At 45.4% G+C, this 18,277-nt stretch overlaps 1 protein-coding gene across 6 annotated transcripts in view; it reads left to right on the top strand.

The window, feature by feature from the left end:
* Positions 1–18,277, top strand: part of LOC135550693 (vacuole membrane protein 1-like) — a 104,940-nt gene that overhangs the window by 58,534 nt on the left and 28,129 nt on the right. For all 6 annotated transcript variants that reach the window (XM_064981729.1, XM_064981726.1, XM_064981724.1 and 3 more), the window contains 5 exons: positions 131–364; positions 4,457–4,588; positions 12,398–12,478; positions 12,968–13,084; positions 15,851–15,912. In XM_064981729.1, the coding sequence (XP_064837801.1) occupies positions 131–364; positions 4,457–4,588; positions 12,398–12,478; positions 12,968–13,084; positions 15,851–15,912 (626 nt within the window). The remainder of the gene's footprint in view (positions 1–130; positions 365–4,456; positions 4,589–12,397; positions 12,479–12,967; positions 13,085–15,850; positions 15,913–18,277) is intronic.

Below are 18,277 nucleotides of genomic sequence, written 5' to 3'. Positions count from 1 at the left end.
CATAAGAGTTCTTCCCTCTTTTAATGCAAATGTTGCCAGGGCTCTCCCTGAAAGCTTCCGTTGAGTCATAAATTCCAACAACTGACCTCCCACTCGTCTCTCTCTCTCCGTCTCTCTCTCTCTCTCTCAGGGTCCACACATAGCATCAGTGACCCTGGCAGCATATGAATGTGGTTCGGTCGATTTCCCGGAACCCCCCTACCCCGAGCAGATCATCTGCCCCCAGGAAGAGGTGTTGTTGGGGGGGACAGAGGCCGTGGCCCAAGTGGGTGTGGAGGGCTTGGCGGGGGTGGCAGCAGCTGTACAGGGAAGCATCTCCCTCTGGACCATTGTCTCCAAGGTCCGCTTAGAGGCCTGCATGTGGGTGAGTCTATTCTACATACAGTCTGTACACAGTCAACACACAGTCAACTGCACAGCCCATGACAAATAGTCGAGACATGCAATCTACAAACAGTCAACGCACGCAGACGACATGCACAGTCTCCTACAAAGTAGTTTACACAGTCTTTTACACACAGTGCATATGCCCCTCAACTGAGGTTTAGCTATCCGTATTGGTACATGTCAGGTTCACTGGCACAAATGCTTTATAATCAGTAAGCCTCAAAGAGTTAAAGTAAAATAACATTGACTGTAGGTCAAGATTATTTCTAAAACATGTGATTGCTAAGTGAGATATCATTGACAATTCAGTACAATAATACCCACTGATGGTTTAGAAAAGCCCAGCCTTTTACGGTGAATTTCCCCTTAACACTGCTGGTGGTTTCACACCTCTAACCAAACAGCCATGTGGTTAGGTACTGGGGACATGATACTGACAGTTTGTAATCCTTCACCGCTGTCATGCACACACACCACTGTCACACCACTATCACACACAGTTCTGTAGCTAGAGCCAGCCCTGGCACAGGTAGACGTTAACCCTTCACCAGATACTTTGGTTGCATTCTGACTCTGTTGGCTATGGTAACCACTACAATGACTCAGCCATGACATAGAGTTGTCATGGTACTACCACCACCATGCTCAAAAGCCTATCAACCCTCACACCTCTATTTATTTGAACCTTTATTTAGGCAAGTCAGTTAAGAACAAATTCTTACTTACAATGACGGCCTACCCCGGCCAAACCCTAATGACGCTGGGCCAATTGTGCGCCTCCCTATGGGACTCCCAATCACGGACGGTTGTGATACAGCCTGGAATCTAACCAGGGTCTGTAGTGACACCACTAGCACTGAGATGCAGTGCCTTGGACCGCTGCGCCACTCGGGAGCCCACCTCTAACTGGTAACTGCCTGTATCAGCTTCCCAATGATGACCAGCACTTCTCTTCCTGGATTCTCAGCATTCACAGCTCATTTACAGAGAGTCGGCAGTGTCAGGCCCTTTCCTCAGAGCTTCCCTCTCAGTGTGAAACTGGCTCTACTGATCAACACAGATGGTTAACAGTGAAGTCTGAGAAGAGAGAACTCATCTCTATGACCTGTGGTGAACTTGGGATTTTTATGTTCCTCTAAACTGACCGAAAATGAGAAGTGGAGGATGTTATCTCACTCTTGTTTATTCACATTTCACATGTTACTGGCTGTGGGGAACAGAGTACCTCTACTTCTACTACTTTAGTACTGCTGCTGCTGGGGCCCTTTCGCTGGAACAGAGTGAGTGAGTGAGTGAGTGAGTGAGTGAGTGAGTGAGTGAGTGAGTGAGTGAGTGAGTGAGTGAGGAGGGGGGGGGCGAGGAGGGAAGGAGTGAAGGTCAGGTGTATTCTACCATCATAGTTTTAGTTACACCAGGATAAGTGTGATTTTCCCATTCCTTTTCTATTTTACCAGGGACTCTGATTTCAGTGGAGCAGATAGGTTTCTTTAGCTTTAGCTCCCCTCTCTCCTCTCTCCTCTGGCCCACCCCTCTCGCCCTCCTCTCTGGCCCTCCCCTCTCCCTCTATCCTCTGGCCCCCCCTCTCCCTCTCCCCTCTGGCCCTCCCCTCTCCCTCTCCCTCTCCCCTCTGGCCCTCCCCTCTCCCCTCTGGCCCTCCCCTCTCCCTCTCTCCTCTGGCCCCTCGCTCTCCCTCTGGCCCTCCCCCTCTCCCTCTCTCCTCTGGCCCTCCCCTCTCTCCTCCCTCCTCTGGCCCACCCCCTCTCGCCCTCCCCTCTGGCCCACCCCTCTCCCTCTCCCTCTGTCCTCTGGCCCTCCCCTCTCCCCTTCCCTCTGGCCCTCCCCTCTCCCCTCTCCCTCTCTCCTCTGGCCCTCTCGCTCTGCCCTCTGGCCCTCCCCTCTTCCTCTCTCCTCTGGCCCTCCCCTCTGGCCCTCCCCTCTCCCCCTCCCTCCTCTGGCCCACCCCTCTCGCCCTCCCATCTGGCCCTCCCCTCTCCCCCTCTCCCTCTCTCCTCTGGCCCACCCCCTCTCCCCCTCTCCTCTGGCCCTCTCTCCCCTCTCTCCTCTGGCCCTCCCCTCTCCCCTCTCCCCTCTGGCCCTCCCCTCTCCCCTCTCTCCTCTGGCCCTCCCCTCTCCCCTCTCCCCTCTGGCCCTCCCCCTCTCCCCTCTCCCCTCTGGCCCTCCCCTCTCCCCTCTGGCCCTCCCCTCTCCCTCTCCCCTCTGGCCCTCCCCTCTCTCCTCTGACCTCCCCTCTCTCCTCTGGCCCTCCCTCTCTCCTCTGGCCCTCCCCTCTCCCTTCTGGCCCTCCCCTCTGGCCCTCCCCTCTCTCCTCTGGCCCCCCCCTCTCCCCTCTGGCCCTCCCCCCTCCCCTCTCTCCTCTGGCCCTCCCCTCTGGCCCTCCCTTCTCCCTCTCCACTCTGGCCTCCCCTCTCTCCTCTGGCCCTCCCCTCTCCCTCTCCCCTCTCTCCTCTGGCCCTGTCGCTCTGCCCTCTGGCCCTCTCCTCTCCCTCTCCACTCTGGCCCTCACCTCTCCCCTCTGCCCCCCTCCCCTCTCCCTCTCCCCTCTCCCTCTGGCCCTCACCTCTCTCTTCTGGCCCTCCCCTCTCTCCTCTGGCCCTCCCCTCTCTCCTCTGGCCCTCCCCTCTCCCCTCTGGTCCTCCCCTCTCCCTCTCCCCCTTGGCCCTCCCTCTCCCTCTCCCCTCCCCTCTGGCCCTCTCCTCTGGCCCTTCCCTCTGGCCCTCCCCTCTCCCTCTCCCCTCTGGCCCTCCCCTCTCCCTCTCCCCTCTGGCCCTCTCCTCTGGCCCACCCCTCTCCCCTCTCCCCTCTGGCCCTCTCCTCTGGCCCTCCCCTCTCCCCTCTGGCCCTCCCCTCTGGCCCTCTCCTCTGGCCCTCACCTCTGGCCCTCCCCTCTGGCCCTCCCCTCTGGCCCTCCCCTCTCCCTCTCCCCTCTGGCCCTCTCCTCTGGCCCTCTCCTCTCCCTCTCCCCTCTGGCCTTCCCCTCTCCCCTCTGGCCCTCCCCTCTGGCCCTCTCCTCTGGCCCTCCCCCCTCTCCCCCCCCTGGCCCTCCCCTCTGGCCCTCTCCTCTGGCCCTCTCCTCTGGCCCTCTCCTCTGGCCATCTCCTCTGGCCCTCTCCTCTAGGCCCTCCCCTCTGGCACTCCACTCTCCCTCTCCCCTATGGCCCTCCCCTCTGGCCCTCTCCTCTGGCCCTCCCCTCTCCCTCTCCCCTCTGGCCCTCCCCTCTGGCCCTCTCTTCTGGCCCTCCCCTCTCGCCCTTCCCTCTCTGTGTCACTCGCCTCTCCCTCCCCTCTCAAACACACACCTACACAAACACACACACACACGCAAACACACACATGCAAACACACACACACACACACACACACACACACACACACACACACACACACACACACACACACACACACACACACACATAGTGCAGTGAATAGAACAGCTGCCCTGGAGATTAGGGCACGTCTGCATTATGAGCAAACTGGCAGGTTTCATCAAAGACTGCTGTGTTGACATGGAACAGGATGTCCAGCTTAAGTATCCCATCACCCCTCCCTCCCCCATCCATCCCCTCTCTCCCTCCCTCACCCCCCTCCCTCCCTCACCCTAACCCTCCCTTCTCCCACCTCCCTCACCCACCTCACTGCATAACCTCCCTCCTTTCCTCACCCCCCTCACCCCACCCCTTCTTACAGCGTTTTCTGTGCCTGAAAACATTACCATAATGAGCTATGAGCAATTCCAAAGCACTCGTTTTCTCTGCAGGTTTTTCATTGTGTTAATTAAGTCTGTTGCTCTGTGCTCCCTCCTCATCCTCGTGTTCCTGGAGGAATGAACCCACTGAACCTGCCTGGGATGAGGATTTGTTTCACTCAAATCTCTTCCGTCTTTCTTCACAATTTGGCGAGTGATACCGTCTTATAATTGAAAGCTATTTAGGATGTTGGATATTGATATAGTTTGATCCAAACTAATAACACCCTAATTGACCCGACAAATTGAAAATATGTGTATTGTATTATACTTGTATTGTGAAAGGTTGTGTGTGTGTGTGTGTAGGGAGCAGGCACAGCCATCGGGGAGCTGCCCCCCTACTTCATGGCGCGGGCAGCGAGGCTGTCTGGAGAAGAGCCTGATGATGAAGACTATGAAGAGTTTGGAGAGTTGCTGGAGCAGGCAGAGACTCCACAGGTAAGCCTCTATCGCTCTCCTTTTTCTCTATCCCTCCTCTCTCTCTATCTCACCCCCCCTCTCTCTCTTCTCTGACAGAGCTAGGTGGCACACAGCCTTTCCATCTCTCCTCCTGACTTTCCTCTCTGACTCTGCTTTCTCTCCTCCCTCTTCTTCTCACTACCCATGCTCTACCTGTCACTACTGTCCTCCAGGTCTCACTCTGTTTTGTTCTGCCTTCTCTCTCCTCATCTAGCAACCTTTTGTGCAACTTCGTTGAAACAAAACAGTCACATTGTATACATGTGTCATACCAGCGGAAACCTCTTGGATGTGTATATGCGCACGCACAAACACACACACAGAGCGGAGCGGTGCGAGTTGAGCCCTGACGGAGAGATGGCTAAAGTTCATCTCATTAATTCCCCACAAGCCCGTTCCCTTATCTCTTGCTCTCTCTCTCACACACATGCACACACACACATTAGCTAACCCATTCCCAGTTCCCTACCTCTGAAGCAGACTGAAGCAGTCATGTGTTTCTGGTTTTTACAAAGCTCTGCTCGGTCTAAGTGTGTAGCAATGCCTCCAAGGGCAAAGCCATTGTCTTCAAGGTGCCTGCATTGGCTTTTGTAATACCATGACAAACAGTATTTTCAGTTCTAAATCGGCTCGACAAGTACTTTGACCATGACAACTCATAGTAAATATTATTTTCCTCCGTGAATGAAAGAATAGACAAGATGTCAGTTGCTTTTTCCCTCCATAATCTTAGCCGGTCTTCTCTGAGTGCACTTTCATCCTAAGGATTGTATTTCACAATGTCATTCAATGTCATGAGCATTCCAGCACAATACAGGTCAAACAATGGGGGCAGGCAGGAAAACGGTTTGGAGAAGCCAGTGCCGAAAAATGACCCGATTCTCCTTCATGTTTGAAAATAGACTGTTCTATTCCAATTTAAATCAGACATTTGGGTCAACTAGTGATTGACATGACTTGAGGGGCTTTAAGGGTTCATTACGTACTGATTTAATGAGTCGTTATACTGCAAGCTATTGATAGTACTCTGAGCACTGTCTGCTCTTAATAGATAGACTCACACTATAAGCTCACACTCTGTACAAAACTGTACATGAATTACTTTCTGCCGATATAACCAAAAAAGACATTGGCGTTGAACATCAGGCACATTGACATGTGTTTTCATCAGGTGGGTCAGCAGGGTGTGACAGGCACTGGTGGTTTGATAGTGGGTGAGTGCTCCCTGGCACCGTAGTGATGGGGGTACCTACTGTCATGATTAGTTTATCACTCATACCATGGGCATCTGCAGATGGCACAGTCTCCAGCCTCCCTTGGCCCTCAGACCACATGTGTGAGTCTGGAGCTCTAACATCATTCGACACACTGATAAAGTCCCGCTCGGCTCTCCACCAAAACGAACAAACGAAGACGAAGAGAGAGGGAGCGGGAGAGAGCAGAGGAAAAGAGAGGGGACGTGTGAGAGAAAGACAGATGCCCCGATGTGGAGAGTTATATTTTGTCCATCGACCCATTAATCTTGTCCGCTCTTCGTTATTGTTGTTTCTTCTTCTTTTTTTTCCACCGCAATTTTGACGTGTCCGAGGCATCAGTGAAGGCTTGTTGGTTGTTTGTTTCGCATCCTCAGAAGGGTTGAACAAGTGTCACCGACCACAGAGCTGCTGGGTCTGAATTAGTGCTCTGAGGCTCTTTCACTCTCCCTCTACTGCTCTCTCTCTTTATCTCTGTCACACACTCTCTATTTCTGTTGATATCCCTCCCTCCCTCCCTTTCTCTCTCTCTCTCTCTCTCTCTCTCTCTCTCTGTCTTTCTGTCTCTCTCTCTCTCTCCCTCCCTTTCTCTCTCTCTCCCTCTCTCTCTCTCTCTTTCTTTCTCTCTCTCTCTCCCTCCCTCCCTTTCTCTCTCCCTCCCTCCCTCCCTCCCTTTCTCTCTCTCCCTCCCTCTCTCTCTCTCTCTCTCTCTCTCTCTCTCTCTCTGTCTCTGTCTCTCTCTCTGTCTCTCTCTCTCTCTCTACTTGTTCTGTCTCTTTCTGCTGACATCTTTCCAGTGTGGTCTGGTCACCGGGTGTGTGTGTGGACAGCATCTGGCAGTAGGTTGCTCACACCAGGAGAGTTTGCTGAGCTGCAGGAGTCGGAAGCCTTATTTTCCTTTCTTCTCTCTCCTTTTGTCACCTACAACGAGGGTGGATTGTTTCACTGGCCGAGAGAGAGGGAGACCGCTTATTGCATTGCATGCTTGTTATACTGTACATTCTTAAAGGAAGACATCACAGCGATTATGGACATCTCGTTGTGGTGGATTTATATTGCATCGTTATTGTCTGTTATTTTAACCAAGATTAGAAAAGTGATTATAGAAAATAGAGATGTGATTGAATGGTAACATGGGAGAGTTTTTGATCGGATGTGTCTTTGGGCTCCACGGCAGGCAAGAGATGCTGACTCTCTTCTATCTTACTCTGAGATTATAGGGGTGTCAATGTGCCAGGAGCTTGACGTAAACCCAGTGGCATTTCTCAGAACGCGCACGTGCCAACTTCCTGCCGCAAGCAGGCGCACATGAGTGACGGCAGAAGAACACAGCCCCCCCCCCCCCTTCAAGACCTTATTCAAGAACGATAGTCATGACTTTACTAAGCAGGTCCAGATGCTGATGTCATGAAAATGTGCTTTTTTTTAAATGTGTTTGAACATTTGGATGATACTTATGTTCTGAAAATGAATCCTGGAATCCTCTCTAGATGAACAACCTCCAAAAAGTGGCATGGTGATTCAGTGGTTTCCCTCAAGTGCTTTATGTTTTTGGCCGGCATGGAAGTAGTTAACCAGCACTGTGAATTCTTGATTGCCAACTCCCAGGATTGTATCTCCTGTATCCTGAATAAGAGCCGCCTGCGCTGCGCTGGGCTGGGCTGGGCGTGTGCCCTCCCCCCTGCCTCCCCCTGGCCTACTACACTCCACTCAAAGGCTTTCTGTGCTGTGGTTTGCCCAGCCCCGTCACATGACTTCTCTGAAAGTGCCCTCTCCCTCCTCCTCCCCTTTATTTCCAGTAAACTGTTTGAAAGGAGGGGGTGAGTCAGAGTAAAACCAGCTTCCCTTCAACCACAGCTTGTTAAAGAATTTGTCAACGTGGACTCGGGGGCACTTTTTTTGTCTCAATAGATTTGAATTTTGTAGAAGGGACTATGGGGCTGGGGTTGGGTTGCGTCAGGAGCCTTAACCACTCTGCTTCCTGTGTGTGTGTGTGTGTGTGTGTGTGTGTGTTTGTGTGTGTGTGTCTCTGTGTGTGTGTGAGAGAAGGGAACGGGCTTGTGGGGAGTTAATGAGATGAACTTTAGCCATCTCTCCGTCAGGGCTCGAGCCACGCCGCTCCGCTCTGGAGATGTGTCCTCCTTTCTGTGTGTGTGAACGAGTTTCATTCAGGAAAAAGAGAGAAAAAAACAGTGCTGTGTTGATTTTTCCTTAACTGACACTCAACTTTTCCAGATGCACATTGCTTTGTCGTCTGCCTATTTTGGATGGTTTTCAACTCCTTACTTCCACCACGTCTATTAAAGTCTGTAGAATAGCACAATTATTAATTATCCAACCACCCACATGTTTAAACCTTTCAGTTCATCATAAAGCATACATTTATGTTCTAGAGTACATATTTGCATCAGTATAATGAGTCATGCATATATTGCATAAATTGTATAAATTGATATCTGGGCAAGTTGTTATCATAAACATGGAGTGGCCTGGTTTGTTTATATAAACTGATTTTGAGTAGGGTTGCTATATCATTACATGTGAGGAGGGAAACGGTGAACTATTTCACTTTTCTCCCACTGCCTATTTGCGTCAACCTTCGTCATCTCTCTGGCAACAGTAACCATTGGTATTCAAACTATTATGCTAAACATGGTGCTCATTGGTGCCCTTTGTGTGGAAATGTTGTGGAACAGTGAATATAGAATGTGCTCAGATAGGCTCTGATAATGTAATATCCTTGTAAAAAATCTTACAACCTGGATTCCCATGTAATCACCATGGTGATTGACATTGTTTCATTACTAAGAAGTCCCCGGCAGTCACTCAACCTTGGGAGACCTATTGTACCTTCAGACATTACCCTAACGAGGTCTAATATTCCATGTTTATTTGCATAACTTTAGTTGGCAAAATAAGAAGCAAACTCCACAGCAGGTGATGGGGCCACTAACTGTAATAGCCTTAACATATGAATGATAGATCAGATGTGTGAGCTGTACTTCACGCCGGAGGCAGCATCTTGATGTGGGGGAATATTGGGTACAGAGTGCTGAGTAAAGAGATGGAGAGCCAAAAGCTGGAGCCATGCCCCCATGGTTTTAATGACACTGCACCCTTGACAAGATCTCCAAAATGTAATTGCTGGTAAGCCCTGCCCTGGGGGATAACGCGCTGCGCGGGGGATGGGGACGGGAGGGAGGCAGTCGTGGGTGGAAGCCTGGCCAAGATGGTGATTTTCCATGAACTGCGTACAACACACATTGTGTGGTGTCTGGATTTCTGAACACTGGTCTTGTAAGATGGACAATTTTGTGGTACAGAAGGTACATACAGGAAGAGAAAAGGGGAGTCCCGCTAGTGAATGACAATGTCACGTGTAAACACACGATATTCCCCCCCACTGGGACCTTCATTTAATTCAGTGGTGAGGTAGCTATTTTCCTTTCACTCATCTATACCAGTCAAGTGAGTGTAAATCCAGAACTCCACTAACTTTGTAAACTATACCAATGCAAATATCATATTTCATCTAATAAATGTGATTCATTGACTAAACTATGCTGATTTCCCTAACAGTTATTAGTTATTGAAGCATAAATCCCCTACTCTAGTCCTGTGGTTGTTAGGTGTTTGTGGTCAACAGACGGTCCAGAGTTGTTCAGCTGTAAACCATACACATTCCTTCCCCCAGACAACCAGCTCCGTCTCCAAGATTTAGAAAGGGGGGGAAACGGTGAAAAAAAGAACAAAAAAACAGAATAAAGAATTTGGAACAGAAGGCTAGAATTAGAGAAGCAGGATTATCCTTGTGGAAAGCTCCTGTGATTGGATAGAATCTGAGGGAGAAATTCAAAATGTGAGCCAATCAGAGTGGATGTCAGTTGGGCCCCCCTCTTTTAGTCTACTCCCTATGTCTCCAAAATTTCCTGTGGGCCGGCTCCTGCTCTTGAAGCAATGCCACCATTACTCCACTGCTTTGTTGACCATATTAGGCATGATCTTGTCTTAATACCCTAACCTCAGTCTCCCCCCAGTCAAGTTAAACTCTCAAGTTTCAATTTACCGGTATGTGTGTGAAACAATGGTGAAAGTGCTATAAATAAAATGTTCACCCATAAAAGTAGATATTTTATGGGTGATGGTCATTATCAATAACCAATTTTCATCATGCATTGATGTTTAATCAATTTCTTGTAGAACATAATGATTTGGATGAGTATATTACTAATTCTGGGGGGCACGTCTGATTTGAAATTGCAGTTTCATTTTGCAAATAATTATAGCAATTGAACATATTAAATGTGAACTACCATTAACTAGTAATAATATGGTATAGTAATTTGAAAGCCAGCAGTTTGAGGTCTGGCCAGTTAAGAGTTGTTTATGCATCATATCAGATCTAGCCTGAGAGATGACCTAAAGGTTAGTCTACAAGTTAGTGGATGATTCCAGTCATTCCGCTAAAAGGAATGACTTGGTGCTATACAACACATTCTTTGTGCTATACAACACATTCTTTGTGCTATACAACACATTCTTTGTGCTATGCAACACATTGTTTAGAGAAGTAAAACATGCTCCTACAGCTCACAAGTCAAATATATTTTACATTTTATATCAAAGGAAATATGTGTTGATGTCATCTAATGTCATTACCATTGATTAGAACATGAAAGGGATCATGTGTTAGATATGCGCTTAAACACACATATTTAAACACATCAAGACTTCATATCAAAGATTCAGTCATGGAGCAATCAATATCTACAGAATAGATTTTTGGAGTCCAGTCAAGAAATGTCTGGATATACATTTCGCAATATTAAATACAAATCTATACATATAAATAGACAATACCCTCAACATGATTTCACAAATTAGCCCCAGTGTGTTTTTAGATTGAATTTACATTACATTTTTTATTCCCCTTAAATTTATATACCAACCTTACAGCATTGCCATAGTTAAATATCTGTAAAACATAATAATTTGCCTAAAATCAAGACCAATTAAACACATCAGCACATGCATACAATTTGTAGTGTTATCTCTAGTGGCATTCTAATACAATCATCAGAAGTAGGACCAATTTACCATAATCATTCCAGGATAATTCCGCCATCCTTCCATCAGTTCCCAGAAATATTTTTAACTACATCAACTAGAGTTTAACCCTCATCTTCCCAGCATAGGTATATTGAGGAAAAAGCCATGTCATTGCTTTGAAAAGAGCCTTTTGTTGAGTTGTCAGGAGAGATGGCGGGGAAATGCTACAGAATGACGAAGAATCTGTGAGTCATTGGAATGACCATGAAGTCTAGTCTTGCCCTCACATTCCCAATGATATTGGATTGAAAACGGCCAGTTAGTGGATGTGAATATATAATATCCCAGTATAAAAGGTGTTTGGATGAGTTTGCAGAGATTGTTCCAATTAGACAACTGACAGGACAACTGACTGTGTGCAGGACTTTTGCAGGGCTGAGAACACTGTTTTGGTTAAAAGAAATATTGATATATGAAGGAAAATAAATATTTAGATAATAGTGACTTGGAAAAATCTGTAAAGCATGTCACAATATTCTGTTAAATGAATAGAAAGATGCCATGTTGCCACAATTCAATATGTTAATTGGACATTTACTTCTTAGAGAAATAGGTTTACTTGATATAAACCATATTATTCGTTAATCAATAATCTGCTCTCTGATATATTTGTACATATAAAATGCCAGCATCCTTCTTTTCTTTATATTCATGGTCAGTGTGTTAAAAATACAACATCTAAATGAGAAGAGATGATAAAAAAGACATCTGTTTGTCCTAAACCTACAGTAAGTATATTTTCTATAGTCTTAAAATCTTGCTCCATAATCTCATATTTTACTATACTAATAGTAATGTTAAGTCTCAAATCTCCACGAGCTTGTTTTAGTCAAATTGATTTATCATTTCAAATACAGAAATGCATTACAACTCACAAATGACTTTCAGCACACACCACAACGATATTTCTTTAGAGAGGATCAATTATATATAACGGCATTTTTAAATAATGGAATTCCTTAGACTGTAACTCAGTTGTTTTTATTGGATCACTTTGATTTGTAGTGATTTTGCAAGGATCATCTCCGATGTATTTTAAGATTCGCTTCTTGTCGACAAGCCTCAAACAATTTTGAAACCTTTTTTTCCTAATGATACAAGTTCCCAGATAAATTATAGAATGAACAATGTATTGGAAGTATTTTTAGTAATGTTACTACTATGTGTTCATCTGTGAGATATTTAAAATGGGTCGGAGATCATCCTTCTATCTTTCATCACCATAGATTATTGAAAAGGTTATTGATTGCGTAAATAGATTAGGTCTTCACTGCTGAGAAATAATTGAGTCTACTCAAATGAACATAATATGTTACTCATTTAAAGATTCATACATTCCATTGCTATGATGAAATGCGAATAAGAATGACATGGTCTGTATAGAATGATCAGTTAAATATTTGCCATTATTTGTGCTCCTTTTCAGGACTTTGCCACCAGAGCAAAACTAGCAGTGCAGAAAATGGTTCAGAGAGTTGGGTTCTTTGGAATTCTCGCCTGTGCCTCTGTAAGTGACATCATATATTAACTGTATTCTGTTGAAACATTTTAATCGCCCCCATTAATGATAGAAAATACTAGAAAGTGACTTCAAGTTAAATTCAAGCCTTAAAAGAGCAATTCTATGCATCATGAAACTGTCTGTTCATTTAAAGTGAACTGCTGATTCTCAAACCAGAAGACAGAACAGATTATTAATAAAGATAAATATAAATATAAAGATACGTATATATATTATATTATATATATATATATTCTGTAGATTTCAGTCATTGTATTATTAATCTGTAAGATACCTCCAGTAAGTGCTAAACACCTCAAACATAGGAACATTGAACAAAAGTGTTTGTACTGAAGCATATTGAAGCATAATGAAGTATATTGAAGCATATTGAGTCCCTGCACTTTTCTATAGAATAAAGTTGTTTTCTCTATAATTGTTGTCAGTTGTTCATATTAATTTCTTATATTGAATACATATTCTCTGTTTCTCCAGATCCCAAATCCATTGTTTGACCTGGCAGGTATAACATGTGGCCATTTCCTTGTTCCCTTTTGGACCTTTTTTGGAGCGACACTAATTGGGAAAGCCATAATCAAAATGCACATTCAGGTGAGTTTACTGTATACAAGCACACATGTTTACATAGATGTCTTGCACACAGAGCTCACTTTTCTTATGTATGTTTTTGTTCTGTCAAAGAGGCTACCTATTAAGGTCAGTAGTTTGATATAACATTTTGACAAAGCAACCTTTTTTCTTATAGAATTGATAGATCAAGGCTTCTGTTTATTTTGAACATGTCAGACATGATAGTAAAACCATGAAGAGGCTGAGGAGGGAACCTCCTGCACTGTGCTCAACTGAGAGTGTAAGGAGGCCATTTTGGCCAGTGAAAGCAAGAGTCAGTCGTCCATTTTGTGAAAGAAGATGCTGCGCTCAGAGATGCGTACTTTAGTAGGGAGAAGATATTTGAATCACTTGAGTTTTGTCTGTACTGAAAGGTGAATCTGTACTGTAAAGAAGTATACAGTGATGGTTATTGTGTCAAAGTTGAATCAGTTTTCCCATGCATGCAAGGATTAAGGACTTAATCCACTTTGTGCCATGGTAGTGTCTGTATGCTTAATGGATTAGACTTTCTAACTCTTCTATAAAGTATTTTATAAAAATACATTTAAACACCAATGGAGTAAGCTGATTTATTAGGATTTGTTATCTTACTAGTAATGTTAAGTTCACTTTTTGTAGATGCGCAAGCAGTGAGGAGTGGGTGTGGGGTGGTGTCCATAGATCAAACCCTATTGTAGAGAAACACTGTCTGTGATGATACAGAGACTGGCATGGGCAGTAGCGTCATAGAGTCAATTAGGCCTAGTGTCCCTTGGGCCAATGACTGTGGCTCCACCGCCAGGCAGAGTCAGAGGTGTGTCACTGTCCCCTACCTGCCTGAAACGGCCAGGGCAAGCTTTACAATGATACACCAAACTGACTGGAAACGGAACCAGGCTCACCATCATAACTGGCTGGGGTCAGCCTGGGATGTATTCAGTGAGATGAAACGTCCTGTGTTGCAGATAGAAATGTAATGAATATAGCTGACACAATGCTCTATACCTGACAGATCATGTCCTCTGTAAACAATACAGTTAAATCTGAACATTCTGAACAAACCCCTGTTCTCTCAGCTTCTCCTGTTCTTTCCCCCCATTGTGTTAAGTCTGGAAAGAATGCAGAAAATTATATTATATTAGATGGCACTTCTTTGTAGTTTTATGTTGACAGTATACTGCACTGTACTGTGAGTCACAGAGATGTATAGTTGTTGAACTTGTCATGAAAGAGAGGGAATGAAGGGGCAATATGATAGACTGTAATGGGGAACAGGTGAACATTCTCCCTTGTGTGCCAAAGCAGGGGAACAATGCACTAGGGGGGGTTGAGAGCTGGATAACTGGGTTGTACTGTACCTGCAGGTCAGGTGGTAAATTCAGGTTCACAATAACAATCTGTTCCTGTTAACAATGGCACATGAGTCCCCGAGGATCCACACCTTTTCACAACGCTTGGCCCTGTCATACTCTAAACTGGATTTGGTTTTCTGACGGTCCTTTGTGGTGATGTTTACTAGCTAGGTTTTGATTTGATTACTGTTTTTATGCAAACTTGCAGTGTATTCAATGTTTAAAAATGGTTCTAAAGTTTGTAATTTCCACTTTAAAAAGTCAGACTTGATTTGCCCTCACTAAAATGTAACAGCCCCTACAAAAATGTCTATTAATTATAATCTATCTGTAACATTTTGAAATGGCTCCGTTAGGTTTAGCTGAGCAGAGACATGAGTAAATGTCCTTCCATTTAAGAAGTGGACAGTAAAAGCTCAGTTTCTGGTATTTTCATTTACCTTCAGTACCCGTGACACACAGTCTGGCCTAAACAATAGGAGAGAAGTCATCTCCATTATGATAACCTCCCTGACTTCCACATTCCTACTAGTTTAGTTATGGGCTCTGTGTTTCAAGGGGTTTCAACAGACATGCACATTGCTATTATGAGAACTCACTCCAGTGTTGATTCCCTATACGAGTGGCACAATGGGGTAGTATCATCATGTTAAACCTGTGCACTTCCCTACCAGGTTTTCATGAGTCCGAAAAGGACAAAAACATATTTGTTAGACTTGGTCTTTGTTATGGGCAGTGGCATCCATTTTGGCCTCTCCCAGACCCAGTGCTTCCTGGTTTCCTGCTCAGTGGGTGGCTGAACAGTAACTGAACGGTAAACAGAGACGTAATGAGCCCCCTAATAGGGTCTGATTGAGCCGTAATGGCCAACCCCCCACCCCCCTGTCTCCTGTGTCCAGTCTGAGGCAATGAGTAAGAAGGAATTAGACTGGACAGGAACAAAACAAACCCCTTTACTGTTGTAAACGTCTGTCTGAGAGGAGTGACACATCTCCTCCTGATCCCCCCTATCCCCTCAATACTCCTCTCCACCTCCTACTCCTCCTCCCATCCCCCTCTTCAACTGTTATCTGTATCAGCTGTAACCCCACACCCTCCCTCATCCTCACCCCCTGAAGACAGCCTGCCTGTGTAGACTCATTTCTTGACCTGAGTGTCTGTGCGTTGGTTAAAATGTGTCATAGGGCCTCTGACTTTTGTTCCTGGCCTTGATGACAAAGGGCCACTTCATGGCTGGTTTTGGGCTGACCGCCTGTCAGGCACCAAATGTGGTGTTGGTTGACTACAGGGGGTCCAGCAGAGGGGGTATTACTGATCAAACCATGAGTGTACTGCCGTGGCTGGGCCTGTCTGTACCCCCCACGACCTCAAGACCCACAGACTGACTGATTGTCTCTCTCTTTTTTCCTCACAGAAACTGTTTGTGATCATAACCTTCAGCAGCCACATAGTGGAGCAGATGGTGTCTCTGATCGGGTGAGTAACCTAGCCACTAAGTAACATTGGACATCCTGAAGAAGTGGAAATGTGTGTGTGTGTGTGCTTGCTTGCATGAGTGTTTGTGTCACAGGATGGAGGAGGACAATGACAGGGGTAGTATCCCACATTAAAGGGTTCACTTGGAACATGACGGTTGAGAGCGCTTCAAGTGTGACATTTTGAGGTCGTTTGTGCCCTTTTTAGGAAAAACCCATTCTAACTTTGTTCTGAATATAACTCAGGTCTCTTAACAAAATGTTAGCATGAATTAATCATGGGGACCTGGAACATGCTGTGTTGCATGGAATACATGTTCTTTATTTGACAGACCCTGGAAGGGTGGTGGTTATACAGTAGAATATGTATGGTATTGACGCTGCTCTTGTAAGAGATACCCTCAGTCTGTTACCTAGTCTGGATGCTGATGATGGCCATGCTCTGCCACTTACATTCTATGTAAGATTGTTTCTTAGGTTAGGATGAACTGTCTCTTTCATGCGGTCTGGTTGAAATCTACATTCAAATCTTGGTCCTGTTATGATGTGGCACTGCTTTGCCATGGTGACCTTAAACAGACTGATTGTGTGCTATTCATTTGGTGTCATATGGCACTCAAGCAGAACGGGGTTCGTTGATATCTACGTATAAAGACATTTCACATGTGCCTTAAAGAATGGCGCGACAACTGCCGTGTCCTTTTTCCATCCTTCGCCCACCACTGATGGCTTGGTGTCACCCTCCCAGACTGATCTGATGTCCAGTCAGACGTCACTGTCACCAGGCCTGGGACCCTGTGGTCTGGCCTCCCAACTAAGCCTGCTGCTAATAGAGGCTTCACACCCGCCCACCCTGCCTCACACTACTGATCCATGCTGCAATGACATGGTTATGTATCCACCAGAATTGTTGGAACAGTGCTGAAAGAAACAACATAGGATCGTTCATTTGGCCAGCATAGTAATATCTGAGCCAGCACATTACGGGTTAAGTCAACACAATAGTGTGAAAAATGTATTACCCTGGCCTGTATATGCTGACAAGGTACAAATCTGTCGTTCTGCCCCTGAGCAGGCAGTTAACCCACTGCTCATAGGCCGTCATTGAAAATAAGAATTTGTTCTTAACTGACTTGCCTAGTTAAATAAAGATCAAATTAAAATTAAAATATGGGGCTGCCTGCTGACCAGGTATAGGGGGAAGCAACCTGTTGCCTTTGTAGAGTTGTCATGGCCAGGACCATTGTGTGTGTGTGTGTAGCAGGTAACTACCCTCTGCCAGTTGGGATGGTGTTAAATTGGCACCTGACACACACACCCCACACACACACACACACACTTGGCTGTGCTGAAATCAGACTGCGAGATTGCATCAGCTCTCATCCTTGCCAGCAGTTTCTTTCATCGCTCTTTTCTTTGTTTCAAGAATGAATACTTTGGTGGCTTTATTTAGAGCTGGTTTTAATAAAAGGCTTCGTTTTTTTTTCTCTAATTTGTTGAAAGATTATTCCCAAATCGAGTTAACAGACAAACGGGCAATTTTAGTTAAAGCTGTTTGGTCATTCACAAGGGTTCAGAGAGTTTTATCATTCATGAACGGTTTTCGGCATTGTTGTTCACATGCTTTTCAAATTAATGTATTTGAATATAGGCTATTCATTTCATCATCATATGAATCATATGAACATTTTATAGCCATTTGTGTGTGTGTGTGTGTGTGTGTGTGTGTGTGTGTGTGTGTTTGTGTGTGTGTGTGTGTGTGTGTGTGTGTGAGTGTGTAATAATGATGGATAGATAGCATCAGTGAGGGTTTGAATGGAAAGTTTCAGCATTGCTGTTCATATCCTTTTCAAATTAATTTATTTCAATATAGTATTCATTTAATTATCGTATGAATCATATAAACATTTTATAGAATGATGGATAGATAGCGTTATGATAGTTTCAGTCCATGGGGGGCTGATCGTCATTGAGCCACAGAAATACAGAGTGACACATCAGAGGTGAATGGAAAGTTTCACTGCAAGTCACAAATTCACTGTTTCCCCCTTTTTACAACCTGTTAACCGTCAACTTCCTTCCTGACTGAGGCCCATCCACCTTGAGAGTTGCCTGATAGTGAGGCTTTCACACAGAAACTGCCATCCAGCAATGGCTCGGTCACATTTCCACCTCGCACACCTTCACTATTATTAACCCTTTACGGGACTAAATACACCTTTACTATTATTAACCCTTTACCAGACTAACCACACCTTCACTATTATTAATCCTTTACCGGACTAACCACACCTTTACTATTATTAACCCTTTACCAGACTAACCACACCTTCACTATTATTAACCCTTTACCAGACTAACCACAC

The sequence above is a fragment of the Oncorhynchus masou genome, chromosome 12 (genome assembly GCF_036934945.1).
Source record: "Oncorhynchus masou masou isolate Uvic2021 chromosome 12, UVic_Omas_1.1, whole genome shotgun sequence".
In the NCBI taxonomy this organism is placed as follows: Eukaryota; Metazoa; Chordata; class Actinopteri; order Salmoniformes; family Salmonidae; genus Oncorhynchus; species Oncorhynchus masou.
Note: the sequence above shows the minus strand (reverse complement) of the source record. Positions and strands in the feature narration are given on the sequence as shown.